This window comes from Drosophila virilis, chromosome 6 (genome assembly GCF_030788295.1).
Source record: "Drosophila virilis strain 15010-1051.87 chromosome 6, Dvir_AGI_RSII-ME, whole genome shotgun sequence".
Classification (NCBI taxonomy): Eukaryota; Metazoa; Arthropoda; class Insecta; order Diptera; family Drosophilidae; genus Drosophila; species Drosophila virilis.
This window is the reverse complement of record NC_091548.1, coordinates 640,050-656,724: the sequence shown is the minus strand read 5'-3', so window position 1 is coordinate 656,724 and position 16,675 is coordinate 640,050. Positions and strand designations below refer to the sequence as shown.

At 33.3% G+C, this 16,675-nt stretch overlaps 1 protein-coding gene across 4 annotated transcripts in view; it reads left to right on the top strand.

The window, feature by feature from the left end:
* Nucleotides 1-6,483: 6,483 nt before the first annotated feature.
* Nucleotides 6,484-16,675, top strand: part of pan (transcription factor pangolin) — a 71,528-nt gene continuing 61,336 nt past the window's right edge. The window contains exons 1-3 of one of the 4 annotated variants that reach the window (XM_015168660.3): nt 6,486-6,733; nt 7,203-7,385; nt 13,278-13,662. In XM_015168660.3, the coding sequence (XP_015024146.1) occupies nt 13,498-13,662 (165 nt within the window). In that variant the 5' untranslated portion in view covers nt 6,486-6,733; nt 7,203-7,385; nt 13,278-13,497. Of the gene's footprint in view, nt 7,386-13,277; nt 13,663-16,675 lie in introns of all 4 variants that reach the window. The other 3 variants (XM_070210730.1, XM_070210731.1, XM_032434173.2) reach the window with 3 other exon arrangements.

The following is a 16,675-nucleotide window of genomic DNA, read 5'->3' as shown; positions in this document are numbered from 1 at the left end:
TATTTTACTTTATACTGGTTTGCTGGGTATTCTCGGGGTATTATGTTTCTTTCTCTTTACAGAAACCATGCACATCTATCAGATCCAAAACGGTGAGTAATATTTTGATATGTTTGCGTTTGACATTCAATGATGTTTTATTTTTCGTCTCTGACAACTTTGTTGAAAAACATCAAGCTGAGTGCCAAATGAACAATTTTGATTTTGTTAATAAAATGCCAATATATATGTTTACATAAATATATATTTTTATTACTCGCAGGAATCCCCGAATTGCAGCAGAAGACAAATAAAAGGGTAAGCTGATATAATATATAAATATTTATACAATTTAATGATGAATTATTATTATTTGCTACTCTTGAACAATGTAATTGATGAAAGTTACACCTTCGCAACTGAACTTATTCAAGCAATGCTAAGGGAGCAAAAATATTTTTTATTTAAATTAATTCATGATTTTCTATAGTTTCAGACTTTGAATGGTTTATTTTCCTGGCTCTGAGCTCCGAAGATGCTTGCCACTTCAATTTTAAAAGGAGCAGGAAGATAAAAAAGTTGTCAGTTTTGCAAAAAAACAAAAAAGAAAAGATGCCTTCCGTATCCGGGAAATTGATTAATGGGCATCCCAGGCCGTTTAACAATTATCCTTGAGGTTCGTTGACATATTCAAAATGTAATATCGATTGTATCGTGATGACAAACTTACCCAGCTCGCTTCGATCTACCATGAAGAGAACTGCTCCTAATCCAACGCAAAATTATTAAATTCTGATATTTGAATTACATTTGTTGTTTACATAAATATGTATTTTTATTACTCGCAGGAATCCCCGAATTGCAGCAGAAGACAAATAAAAGGGTAAGCTGATATAATATATAAATATTTATACAATTGATGAATTATTATTATTTGCTACTCTTCAACAATGTAATTGATGAAAATTACATCTATACAACTGAACTTAATTACTAAAATCGTTGTTTTTTTTTTACCTTATTATATATGTGATATTAATTCTCTATTTTCTTTCATTTCAGACACATTGCGCATTATAGAAAGTAACTCGTAATGCTTCCTTTGCAGTTGCAAGGTTAGTTTTTTTTATTTTACTCAAACACAGTGAAATTTGATTATTGATGAATTTTTATTATTTGCTACTCTTGAACAATGTAATTGATGAAAGTTACACCTTCGCAACTGAACTTATTCAAGCAATGCTAAGGGAGCAAAAATATTTTTTATTTAAATTAATTCATGATTTTCTATAGTTTCAGACTTTGAATGGTTTATTTTCCTGGCTCTACGCTCCGAAGATGCTCGCCACTTCAATTTTAATAGGAGCAGGAAGATAAAAAAGTGGTGAGTTTTGCAAAAAACAAAAAAAAAAAAAAAAAGATGCCTTCCGTATCCGGGAAATTGATTAATGGGCATCCCAGGCCGTTTAACAATTATCCTTGAGGTTCGTTGACATATTCAAAATGTAATATCGATTGTATCGTGATGACAAACTTACCCAGCTCGCTTCGATCTACCATGAAGAGAACTGTTCCTAATCCAACGCAAAATTATTAAATTCTGATATTTGAATTACATTTGTTATTTACAATAGTACTAATGATCCTATTTTAATAATACACTTATCTCTTTGCAGTGTAAGGCCATGTGATTTATTAAGAGGACAACTAATTTTGGCGACGCATATGCTATAAAGGTTCGAAAAACGTATTGCTTATATATGTCAATTTTAATGCCAGAAAATATTTTAAGGTATCTACGGATTCCCCATCGTTTAAATTATAAATGAAACAGCAATCCACTGAAATCAAAATATTTTAAAAGACATTTAAACATTTACTTGTATGTAAGGACTCAAAAACATATATTTTAGATTATTTATTTATTAGAAGATAAATATAAATATATGAGATTCTTTATGATTTACTTACAAAGATATTTAAACTTTTTAAGATAAATATTAAATTAAATGACCTGTTTCCTTAGGCAGATGGTCGCATACGGGATAGATATCCAAAGCCGTTCAACAATTATCCTCAAGGTTCGTTGACATATTTAAAATTTAATATTGATTGAATCGTGATGACAAACTTACCCAGCTCGCTTCGATCTACCATGAAGAGAACTGTTCCTAATCCAACGCAAAATTATTAAATTCTGATATTTGAATTACATTTGTTATTTACAATAGAACTTATGATCCTATTTTAATAATACACTTATCTCTTTGCAGTGTAAGGCCATGTGATTTATTAAGAGGACAACTAATTTTGGCGATGCATATGATACAAAGGTTCGAAAAACCATTTTCTTATATATGTCAATTTTAATGCCAGAAAATATGATGATATATCTACGGATTCCCCAGCATTTAAACTATAAATGATAAAGCAATCCACTGAAATTAAAATATTTTAAAAGACATTTAAACATTTACTTGTATGTAAGGACTCAAAAACATATATTTTAAATTATTTATTTATGAGAAGATAAATATATTAATATTAAATTAAATGACCTGTTTCCTTAGGCAGATGGTCGCATACGGGATAGATATCCAAAGCCGTTCAACAATTATCCTCAAGGTTCGTTGACATATTCAAAATTTAATATTGATTGTATCGTGATGACAAACTTACCCAGCTCGCTTCGATCTACCATGAAGAGAACTGTTCCTAATCCAACGCAAAATTATTAAATTCTGATATTTGAATTACATTTGTTATTTACAATAGAACTTATGATCCTATTTTAATAATACACTTATCTCTTTGCAAGTGTAAGGCCATGTGATTTATTAAGAGGACAACTAATTTTGGCGATGCATATGATACAAAGGTTCGAAAAACCATTTTCTTATATATGTCAATTTTAATGCCAGAAAATATGATGATATATCTACGGATTCCCCAGCATTTAAACTATAAATGATAAAGCAATCCACTGAAATTAAAATATTTTAAAAGACATTTAAACATTTACTTGTATGTAAGGACTCAAAAACATATATTTTAAATTATTTATTTATGAGAAGATAAATATATTAATATTAAATTAAATGACCTGTTTCCTTAGGCAGATGGTCGCATACGGGATAGATATCCAAAGCCGTTCAACAATTATCCTCAAGGTTCGTTGACATATTCAAAATTTAATATTGATTGTATCGTGATGACAAACTTACCCAGCTCGCTTCGATCTACCATGAAGAGAACTGTTCCTAATCCAACGCAAAATTATTAAATTCTGATATTTGAATTACATTTGTTATTTACAATAGAACTTATGATCCTATTTTAATAATACACTTATCTCTTTGCAGTGTAAGGCCATGTGATTTATTAAGAGGACAACTAATTTTGGCGATGCATATGCTACAAAGGTTCGATAAACATATTGCTTATATATTTCAATTTTAATACCAGAAAATATGATGATATATCTACGGATTCCCCAGCATTTAAACTATAAATGAAAAAGCAATCTACTGAAATTAAAATATGAATAAATCCGAATAAGAGTCAATTCAAATTTTTCCTCATAGCTAGTTAATCTCACAATTCTTTTACGTTTAAATTGTAGAAATTCAAACTTATTTACTTCGCTGTTCTATACATGGACTCAAAAACTTTTATTCTTATTTCTTAAGTTAAATCTATTTGTTAAACTCAGCTATATGCCACTTGGCCATTAGAAGAGAGTAGAGAAGTAGAGAAGAGATCTATGAATAATATACGAGGTCTAAACTAAACCAGACATTTAAACTGTTTAAGATCATTATTAAGTGAATTCAAATTTTTGTTCATGCAGATGACCTGACCGTGGACAGGAAATTAATTGATAGATATACCAGGCCGTTAAACATTTATCGTCAAGGTTCGTTTGTATATATAAAAAAAATGTAATATCGATTAAATCGTGATGACAAACTTACCCAGCTCGCTTCGATCTACCATGAAGAGAACTGTTCCTAATCCAACGCAAAATTATTAAATTCTGATATTTGAATTACATTTGTTATTTACAATAGCACTAATGATCCTATTTTAATAATACACTTATCTCTTTGCAGTGTAAGGCCATGTGATTTATTAAGAGGACAACTAATTTTGGCGATGCATATGATACAAAGGTTCGAAAAACCATTTTCTTATATATGTCAATTTTAATGCCAGAAAATATGATGATATATCTACGGATTCCCCAGCATTTAAACTATAAATGATAAAGCAATCCACTGAAATTAATATATTTATATACGCAAAGAATGGAGTCGGTTTGTTTTCCAATATGTACTTAAATCAATACGAGAACTCAAAAAACATTTATTATTCCTTAAGTTAAATGTATTTGTTAAACTTGGTAATGTTCTGCTTGTTTAAACAGAGACGTAAATATCTAAGATTATTTGTAATGAATATACAAGCAAAAAGTTAACTGACATTTAAACATAAGATTTATATTAAATTATTCTACCATTTTCTTCAGGCAGATGTACGTGTACAAGATGGATATTCAAAGCCGTTCAACAAGGTTCGTTGGTATTTATAGTACAATTAAATATCGTTTATATATATATTAGTTAGTTATATACATTTATTATTAAAAATAGTTCCTGTAATTTTATATTAATCATACCATTATATCTTTATAGTATATGGCAATGTGAATGACTAAGAGGACGACTAATTTTGGCGACGCATTTACTTCAAAGTAAGGTTTTTGGAATAATCTAATATGAGCAGTTTGTAAAAGCTGATATTGATATATTTATCCTTACAGGTGTGAAACCTATAGAACCATTTTTCTTTTCTTAATTGGGGTAGAGCTAAATCTAGCAAAGTAAGTTAATAAAAAGTTAATACAAATTTATCTTTTTATGATGAACTTTTATTAATATTGAAATTCCATGTAAACGGTTTGATATAAGATAGTAGAACTGATTATCCCACGCAAATTTAAAAAATCAAATTGATTTACATAAAATAACAGTATTTTTTTGTTTTTCAGAATAATTACCTCTTCCCGATATTGTTTCCCTAATCAAAGTTAAGTTAATTTAAAATATGGGCAGCCTGCGATGTTTGATCTACCAGGAAGGGAAATGTTCCTTCACCTACGCAATATAAAGATTTCCTAGTTATTCTTATACTATATAACTGATTTTTTATTAATACATTTATAGTAACACATGATTTTAAACGGAAAATTAAATAAATAATTCTTTCAAATATTTCTACCGTACTTAATTTCAGCACGATAAAATGTGCAGTTTTAAATATATACTAAACTGTATTTCCTAACTGGCTGATTAGCGGGCCATCCAATACAGATAGAAGTAAGAGAGAAAGCAGTATTTAAATTTTGGCAACATAATTGTTAGTCGCCTGGTTATAATAATGTCTTGCATCCAAAAACTGTTCCGAAAATACGTAAAAGTCTAGTATATGTTATCCGATGGGTTTCAAACGCTTTAAATAAAATGTTAACGGAGACATGTTTCACTTTTCTTATGTATTTGTATCTGTTTTAAGCTGACAAAATATTTTTGCCATAACGCATATTTTATTAAATAGCATGCAACTCTACTTTGGTATGATTCAAGAAAAAACGCGTTTTTATCTAACATGCATATGCGAGCTATGCGTATGTATGTATCGCCTGCAGCTGGCGATATATTTGAGCCTGTGACGAATGTACCCTCTGCCCAAAATAAAAATAAGTACAGATCTAAAAATTATTTGTCGTGACTAAAGAGCAGTACTTTCAAAATGTTAGATTTAACCACTAAATTAGGTAGTCTTATTGATAAGGCCGCTGTGAAGCATCGAATAATATTATTGCGTAGTTTATATACCAAATTAGTATATCGATAACATACATCCAGGCATCAGCTGCTTTTGTATTTGTAACGAGTAATAAACTCGCCGATGTGAGTAATAGTAGTGGGATTCCTGATTTTGATTTCGTCGATCAGCTCAGCAAGAGCAAGGAATTTGTGACCACAGTAAAGATTTAATGAAATCATCTTTGAGGCTGCGCTGACATAGTTTTGCTTGCTTGTGTAACTGTTTTCTTCGGAAAAATAGACGAGATGTTTGTTTACACCTGTTAAAATCTGATTTAGAACAAGGTTTTAAATGGTGAAATTACCGCTATAACAAAAAATTCTGCAACTAAACTAGAAAACTATTTTATTGAGTGTGTCGCACACTCTAATCCAAATCAGTGTTCACAAATCAAAAATAATTTCAGGAATCCCATTACTTATATTAGTACTCGTGTTGGTAAATACATAGAGATAACGAGAAAAAATCGATTTTAATTTTTAACTTATCGATACTTTACTCCAAAGCTACAGCTGTTTTTCATTAACAGTTAAGCTGTTATTGTAACAGTGCCCTTTTGAAATGTGTCTACAGCGGTTTCTGTTAATAACAGTATTCAGTTGTGTTACGGAAGCATCGGAGCTCTGTAAATTATTCAGTTTTTGTTGCGCGAGGTTTGGAGAGCGGTTGTGTGATATTTTCAAGCGTTTTTAATTATAAATTTACAGCATTATAAATACAATTGAAAAAATATATGTTGTAGCAGTAACCCTTTATAGATATTATATTGATAATGTTCAAGAAAAAAAAGTTCTACATGGAAAAGATCGCGCCGTCGGGTCAAATTTATGCTGCTTAACGAAATTTAGATACATATATCACTGGCGTATGTATAAGTATATGTAAATCAACAAATACTGATGCATACATATGACTGTATCTGTATCTGTTCACATATGTGTCTGCCTTTGTATGTGTAACGTGTTGCTTTACGATCGCGATCGTCATCGTCTGCATTCGCTTGTGTATATTTGTGTGTGTTTCTGTGCGTGTGTGTGTGGTAGCGGCAAGTGCGTGTGACGAATAAAAGTTGTCAAGAATAAAAAAAATTAAATAAGTGCAAATGAATCAAATAAAATAAAATAATTAATAATATATAATATATGCAATAAAGTTTTGCATAAATAATGTATATCCAATATTGCTTTAAATATTACAATTAACGTATGCGTGTGCTTTTAAATGTATATATATATATATATATGTATATGAATACATACATACATATCTTTATCAGAGTGCACGTACATGTATGTATATATTTGCAAAGTGTCAAATGAGTGCCAATTTTTTAGTGAGGATTGTCGCCGATTCTAATCTTCTCGGGCCAGTGTCGAATCGTTAAACCGAAAACAAAGCGAAATATTCCAAGAACTTAAATACGGAATAAGTGCAGTTTTTCTGTTTTACCGTCGGCCGAGTGAAAATGCAATATTTTGCGTTCTTTAAAAAAGTACGCATAAACAACCTAAGAAAATGTAAGTAAAACTGTATTACATTTGTATGTGTTCATGTATTTACATATGTACCCTTAGAGATTGGTTTTCAAGTTGACGGCACGAAAATCATAACGTAAATTCGTCGAATTCACGCAAAAACAAATACTTGAACACACACACAGACCCACACACACATGTATATATATAGATTGATGTTTGTTTATATGCGTGTATATACATAAAAAGGTTTATTTGCTGAAAATACGAAACATTTTTCGTATTCTCTTCTTTTTGTTTTGTTACGCTCGTTTTTTTCTACCTGTTGATATCCTACAATCGCGTCTCTAAATAGAAACTCGTTGTGTCATTAGTTTTATGCCGCCACTGTTATTGTTTTCGTCGTCGACGTCGTCGTCGTCGTGGTTTTTGGTTCGCTTGTTACCTTGAACTAATAGTTAGCCCTATTCCCTGCTGCGAGTACACACACATACACACACGTACGCACACACGCTGACAATCACAATCTGTTGCGAGGCCCGCACCTCACCAGGTACATACAAATCTTGTATATATGTATGTATGTACATTATGATGCCCGCTCGAACTTCACATAGCCCTACGCAGAGTCACAAACACACAGAGATACTCTCGGACGTTTTGAAATGCTCAAGTATGCATGCATGTGTGTGTGTGTGTAAATATGTGCTTATGTATGTCTTTCACATGTTTGTTCGTATTCCATTGGCTGCTTTCTGCATGTGAATTTCGTCTCTTCGAAAGAGAGAGTGGCGGCGGGTCGGGTAGAGCAGGGCAGGGCACTCAACAAAACTCTTGTTCTAGGAAGACCTCTTCTCGATCTCGATCGGTCGGTCGGTTGGTCGATAGGTCGGGTGACTGAGACCTTTTATATTAATAGGAAACAATATGACATATCGACTTATCAACATACATACCTTTATAAATATACACGAGTTTTCGATAATCGCACTACCTGCTAGAAGGTTGATATGTTTATTGTGACCCATTAATACATATACTGAGAAGCTGGTTTGTATTCACGCATATCCCTTTAAGAAAGCGGGAATGGCATAATACTCATACATATGTACAGCTGTGAAAAAAGTGCGATTACTGTTCCGGTTTTTTATACCCTGAACCCATTAAAAATGGGTATAAGGGAATATTGTATTTGTGCAAAATCCAAATGTATGTAACTGGCAGAAGGAAGTATCTCCGACCCAATAAAGTGTATATATTCTTGATCAGCATCAATAGCCGAGTCGATCTAGCCATGTTCGTCTGTCTCTTTCTATGCGAACTAGTCTCTTTTAAAGCTATCTTAATGAAACTTTGCAGAAGTCCCTCTTTCTGTTGCACGCAGCACAATTGTCAAAATCAGCTGGATCGGACCACTGTATCATATATCTGCCATCTGTCGAAAACTAGGTTTTTGATTAAAAACCTTTTTGCTTATCAAGATATCTTGCCCAAACTCGGCCTTAACTATTTTCGCTGTGCTTCTAAGATATGGGCAAAGTACTATAAGCATTATAAAAAGGTTGGGTCTGCAAGGGTATTAAATCATCGGCGGGCCGAAGAGAGCCTTTCTATCTCGTTTTAGTTAGTTATAAAACTATTAAAGGTGCCTTGAGAAAAATATAAAAACATATTTTAAATTTGATGTCTTTGTTTTTATACAACCCGGAACAAATGTATTGGGATCGACTGAGCTTGTCGTCCTAATCAATATACATATGTATATTTTGGGATCTGCGTGTCTGTTATGATGATTTTTACACAACTTTCTATGCCTATTTGTATATCCTTGTAGAGGGTATTATAATTTTGTCGTGAAATGTGTAACGCATAGAAGAAGACATTTGCGACCCCTTCAAGTATATATATTCTTCATCAGTATTAACAGCCGAGTCGATATAGATATTTCCATCTGTCTGTTTTTATGCGAACTAGTCTCTCGGTCTTAAAGGTATCTTTATGAAACCTTGCAGAAGTGCCTGTTTCTGTCCGCTTAAATACGGGCAAAGCAGTACAAGCATTATGAAAAGGTTGGGTCTGCAAGGGTATAGTCTTCGGAGTGCCGAAGATAGCCTTTCTTTCTCATTTAACTCCATTTTAGTAGGCACTGGGATTTTGATTTCTCTCACTCTTTCTCCCTCTCCCTCTCTCTCTCTCTCTCTCTCTCTCTCTATCTCTCTATCTCTCTCTCTCTCTCTCTCTCTCTCTCTCTCTCTCTCTCTCTCTCTCTCTCTCTCTCTCTCTCTCTCTTTGATGGGGTCAGCTATCTGATCTTCGACCTTCGCTATGCTAAATCTGCCGAAGTAAAGATCGGTCTAAATATAGCTCTTGTACGAACAGCATTTTGGTTTTTCAAGACATCTTAAGCGTCTAACCAACTGGGAAGTTGCAAGCCGAAAGCCAACTTTCTAAAAGGGTCGAAGAAAGCCGAAAACAATTTCAATGTTGTAAATACCAATTTTCGAAATGCCACAATATTTTGCAGTCTTCGCTTGGTAGCGATCAGAATAGACTGGTGAAATTGATACACATGCAACTGAAAGAAATATCAATGTGGTCAGCTTATGATAAGATTGGTCTCAAGTGTAGTAGTGAAACCAAAAAATTACGAGTTTGCTCGAGATAATTTTCATTTTCGATCGATTATATAGACTGCCTGCAAAAGAAAGACGCACCTAGGAAAAGATTCATTACCATAGCCCTATTAATGAGAGACTACCTTGCATGCTAATGTGGATCATGAACATATATGCTTTAGCTGTCGAAGATATTTCTTTCTATGCGTTATAATTTAGAAGATACAAGTTAAAAGATTTTTCAATCTATTAGGTGATACTAGGACGTATGCAGAATCATAAGTAGATGTCAAACTTAAATTCAACAACAGTGTTTTCATTAAATTTAATTGGTGAGCATAATAAAGTACATACCTAGCTGCTTTTTTCGCCTAAGATCACCTCTACATTAAGAGTAGTTTCCATGGCAATTATAGGATATATTTAGTGTCTGAAGAATTTGGTTATAATATCGTGGGATTTGGCCAACAGGATTTATGTATGTCCCATCTATTCCGCTATAAAAGTGACAGAGCACTTCGATATGGATTCTTTAACTCAGGCCATTGCCCTGACCAGCATTCCAACGGTTCGAGTCTGGACTTCAAAAACATCTCCTAAAATCAGCCGAGTCAGAACCAAACAATATATTTTTCCAAACGATTTTTGACTTTTTGAGTATTTCTGATCAGCATCAACAGCTGAGTCGATCTAGCCATGTCGTCTGTGCGTCTGTCCGTCCGTCTGCCCGTATGTACATATGAACACAAGGATATCAGAACCTTAAAGAGCTACAGACTTGAAATTAGCTGTAGGACCTCCTAGTGCCTGCGCAGATCGAGCTTGTTTCCGATAGTCGATAACTTACTTCGTTTCTAAGCAATCGATAACAAATGATATCGACATCCTGTTTTTTAAGAAAATTGGGTAAACAATAAGAGCTAAAGTCACCAAACATGATATGTTGCTTCTGGAATATTATATATTTGTCAAGTATCTTACATTTTATACCTATCGCCACCTCCCAGCTACTTCCCCAGAGCTATAAATCAAGTTAATAGCCCAACTTTTATTGCCAAACAATTTAAGCACCAATTTAAACGCAATTGGCTTTTTCAGTATACATAAATATTATATGGTACAATAAACTATATCTTAGAAAATTTCATAAAGTACGGTTAAGAAAAAACCAAAGTTATATGCAACTGCGCAATTGAATAGAGCAGCATCGTTTAGAATTTCTGCATACATGTACACACACACATTCAAGCGCGTCTGCTTCGCATTCTAACAGCATGGTAATTGCGATTTTTTCTGTAATGTTATTTAAGTTCCTTTTTTTATCATAAGTACTTAATTGTTGGTGTGGCTGCTGAGAAGAGGCATAGCAAGTGGTGCGGTCTGTCGCGAGTTCGAGCCCTACCGGCGAAAGTATTTTTATTTTATTTTGCTGGTGTAGCTGTTGAGTAGAGTCGACACCTGCAAAGGGAACTTTTTTTTTTAAATTCATTTGGTGTTGGAATAAGAAGGCTTAGGGTATTCCCTAGTCGGGAGCTCCTGACTAGAACTTCTTACTTTGAAACTAAGAATAGATCTGTATTCCGGATCGGACCTCTGTATCTTAATCTGCCTTTTTACTTTAGATATTATGCCAAACTCGTCTTTTATATATAACTAGCGGGTACAAACCGGCATTGCCCAAAGCACGCATTTTATAAAACCTTTGTTCTCAAAAAGCTTTGAAATGAATTTGAAACTGAGTGGACCGTAAATAAACAACGTTCCCACAAATGTTTTCCGCCAATTTACCACTATTGCGAGGGGAATGTCCCACATTGGTAAACACGTATTCATTATATACTTATGTACATTTTTCGAAATAAAATTGATGCAAATTGGACAAAACTTAAAATTATCCAAAAAAAAAAAAAAAAAACTTAAAAATGCACTTTCCACCGAAAGAATTTAGATTTTGCACAAAATGTGTGGAACGCCTTAAATGATTTTTTATGTAGATCGTTGGAAATGTATTTGAGTGCATTGTTAGTTTATAAGTCGACCCTATGAAAGTCTTATCATAAAAATACATCTTATGCAGATAAGAAACACGATATTTTCACAAAACCCAGTTTGTAAAAGCTTCGCTCTTTTGCCAACATACCAGTATACCCGTAAGCCAAATTTCCACAAGGGTATTAGATCTGCGTCGAATAGAAGATTTCTTGTTATTTCTTGTTTGAAGATTGAATAGAATTGAGTGAAAAACGTGAAAACCGATAAGCTTCAAACCCATTTACATATATTTTTGCTTGAATTATTTGACAGGTGTATTACACTTTTCGCAAAATCCATCCGTTGGTGGAAATGTAGTGAAAGGTTTGTGGTTGACATTTCGGATTCAAGGTCATATACAAGGATCTTATAAAAATATTGAAAAAGGCGATTCAAGGATATTCTAGGGGGTTTTATGTTTAAGTTTATGTTTAGTCCCATTATCATTAAGCTTAGCGTAAAAGAACTTTGAAAGATCTTTGTGAAAGTTCAATAGACAAGTTGAATTAACGAATGTTAATTTTTCTGCTTCAATCTTAAGAACACGAAAATTTCAAATAAATTTTTTCACGATCGGGAAATGGAGGAAAAGTGTTCTTACGATCCGATCAAATTGAGAAATAGAGAAAGGTTCAGTGAAAGAACATTTATTTTTCGACTTCACGATTCTCACCGCTCGATAGACTGAACTTTTTAACAAATATTTATGTAAATTATTACTCTTGGCACTGAGTTTAAGATAGTAGAGGTAGACTTACATTTTAAATGGGGGATATAAATGATTAAAAAAGTCTCATTCCTATCCTTTGATAGCTCCCTCCAAATATAATGTCTACATAATATAATGTAGACTTTCCACCTCCGCTGTTAAGTACATTTTACATTTAATGGGAACTTTCTCGTATATTATCTTCGGATAATACGTAAGAATGTAGGTATTTTCGACAAGCCGAAAAGTTAATGCCCTTGTAGACGGCTTGCAGATATGTGCTTAAATCTTCGGCCTGCCAAATATATGAATAATAATATATAAACAATAATAAAATAATATATCGCATAATTTCACTTATAGATAACAAATTAAAAACTTTTATGAGTAAGATAAACCTCTTCCAAAAATAAAGCTTTATTATGGAATACTCTATCATCTAAGATTTTTTCAATATTTCTGTCTATATCATTTTTAAAATTGGTCAAAACCATCATAAAGTTTATCAAAGACTAAAATATCTTATTTTTTACCTTATATGAACATAAAGTAAATTCATGTTTTACGCTTAACTTACAGATTTAATATTGTAAAAAGGACCTTGATGTTTGCGTTTCGGCATTAGCGTATAAAGGAGCTATTCTAATCTGGTTGATTCGCTTGGAGCGACATGGACGGCAAATCTTTCGAACAGGATACCCACATAAGGTTAAATGGAGTGGAGTTAAGAACACGCGAGGCGATATTTAAATAATTTTGGTAACACCCAAGTAGTGCCAACATCCTGAAGAGTTAAACCATGCCGCATACACATACGCGTCATGGATCATCCGGTGATGATTTAGGCAGCACGGACGAAGTAAAAATATTTAAGGATGAAGGCGATCGTGAGGATGAGAAAATATCATCCGAGAACCTTTTAGTCGAAGAAAAATCAAGCCTCATTGATTTAACAGAGAGTGAGGTATGATATGAATGCCCTTATAAAACTCAAACTTTGATCTCCTCAATTAAAGGTGACTGCTTTGAAATTGTCTTCTTTTAACTGAATTTACAAACTATATGTGCCTTTAATATATACGGTCTAAAACTAACTCTGCTATTTGGGATTCCGTAATCTTTACCACAGCTATAATCGCGACTGATTGGAATTTATATATTTTTTTATACCCTTGCATAGGGTATTATAATTTTGTCGTGAAATGTGTAAGAAGAAGGAGACATCTCCGACTCCATAGTATATATATTCTTGATCAGCATCAATAGCCGAGTCGATATAGCCATGTCCGTCTGTCTGTTTCTATGCGAACTAGTCTCTTAGTTTTAAAGCTATCCTACTGAAACTTTGCAGAAGTTACTATTTTTATTGCACGCAGCACATATGTCAATACCAGCTGGGACCGACCACTATATCATATAGTTGCCATAGGAACGATCGGTCGAAAATTCAGTTTTTGTATGAAAAAACATTTTACCAAATTAGAATTTATTAGTTTTACTCTGCTCCTTATACATATGCAAAATCCTATTAAGATCAGACCACTATATCATATAGCTGCCATAGGAACTATCGGTCGAAAATTAAGTTGTATGGAAAACTTTTTTGTCATTCAAGATATTTTGATTAAACACGGAATTTAAAGATTTCACTATGCTCCCTTCATTTTTGCAAAACCTTATTTACATCGGACTACTATATCATATATCTGCCATAGGAACGATGGGTCGAAAACTACGTTTTTTATGAAAAACCTGTTTTGTTTATCATGAAATCTTTCCCAAACTCGTCATTAACTATTTGCTCTGTGCTTCTTAGATACGGGCAAAGCACTATAAGCATTATGAAAAGGTTAATTAAGATAATTAAGATTACCCACAGACTAGTTGTCGGTCGATCCTATATTTATACCCTTGCCGAGGGTATTATAATTTTGTTGTGAAATGTGTAACGCATAGAAGGAGACATCTCCGACCCCAGAAAGTATATATATTCTTAATCAGCATCAACAGCCGAGTCGATATAGCCAAATCCGTCTGTCTGTTTCTATGCGAACTAATCCCTCAGTTTTAAAGCTATCTTAATGAAACTTTACAGAACTCCCTCTTTCTGTTGCACGCAGCTGGATCGGCCCACTATATCATATAGCTGCCATAGGAACGATCGGTCGAAAAATAAGTTTCTGTATGAAAAAACATTTTGTTTTTCAAGATATCTTGACCAAACTCGGCATTTATTAGTTTTACTTTACTCCTCATATATATGCAAAATCCTATTAAGATCGGACCACTATATCATATATCTGCCATAGGAACGATCGGTCGAAAATGAAGTTTTTGTTTGAAAAACATTTTGTTTTTCAAGATTTCTTGACCAAACTCGGCACTTTTTGGTTTACTTTACTCCTCATATATATGCAAAATCCTATTAAGATCGAACCACTTTATCATATAGCTGCCATAGGAATGATCAGTCGAAAATTAAGTTTTTGGATGAAAAAAGATTTTGTTTTTCAAGATATCTTGACCAAACTCGGCATTTATTAGTTTTACTTTACTCCTCATATATGCAAAATCCTATTAAGATCGGACCACTATATCATATAGATGCCATAGGAATGATCGGTCGAAAATTAAGTTTTTGGATGAAAAAACATTTTGTTTTTCAAGATATCTTGACCAAACTCGGCATTTATTAGTTTTACTATGCTCGTCATATATATGCAAAATCTTATTAGGATCGGACCACTCTATCATATAGCTGCCATAGGAACGATCGGTCGAAAATTAAGTCGTATGAAAAAACACTTTGATTATCAAGATATCTTGACCAAACTCGGTATATACTATTTTCCCGGTACTTCTTAGATAGGGGCAAAGCACTATGAGCATTATGAAAAGGTTGGGTCTGCAAGGGTATTAGATCTTTGGCGTGCCGAAGATAGCCCTTCTTTTTCGTTTTTTAAACATAACGGTGTAGTGACCAATATCAAAAATAAAGACTACTAATGAGCTCTTCTAATGATCGATCAAAAAATACTTTGTCGACGCCTTAATATCTTTTATAAAATTTAAAGTTAATGGTTATGTAGAAATGTAAGTTAAAACCAGAAGGAAGTATGTATCTTCAACACCATTAAGTTCATATATTCCTAGTCGGAGCATAACTCTTAAGTTTCCGGCGCTAAAGTCGCCAATTTCATTTTTTAAATGCTGCTCCCTCTCTACGTAATATGCAATAATAAAAAAAAATTCCAATTAGAACAACATACATTTTATGTTACAAATTAAAGGCTGATGAATGTGATGAATATATGTATATATTTTTCGGCAGATCTTAATGCACCGCTGAAAATCCTATCAGGATCGGTAACTTGCAAGATTAGAGACAACGTGGCCAAGGCACGTGGTAGCCGGCGCATAGCTCAAGAACTTCTGTTTACACACGCACACATTCATTCATTCATTCATATGCGTGTCGTATTAGTGTGTGTGTGTGTGTGTGTGTGTGTGCGTATGTGTGGGTGTGTGTACGGCCCTAAGCTAGAGGCGAAAACAAGTGAGGAAAACTTATTTTTTTAGAAAGTTGCTCGCATTGCCAATTGAATGGGTTAAAAAAAGTGCATCTGGTAATGGTGCAGGGTGTTCTCTATTCGGGTACTCTTGATTCCTTAAACTGTTTTTTGGGGCAGCGACTACTGTAAAGTCCATTATAACAATGCAAAAGTTTAGAATTGGCACGCCGAAGATTAAATACCCTTACGGACATTTTGCATGCGGATTAGATATGTGGAGAATAGTGAACATATGTACTGCCTGGATATATCTTGATACTGATCAATAATGTTTGTATTTATTCTATGGGGTCGAAGATATCTCCTTCAACACGAATTTACACATTTATTTGATCACACAATATATTGTAAATAAGTCTTGCGTGCTCGTGTCACGAAAGAAACCATTGTCCATAACTATTAATA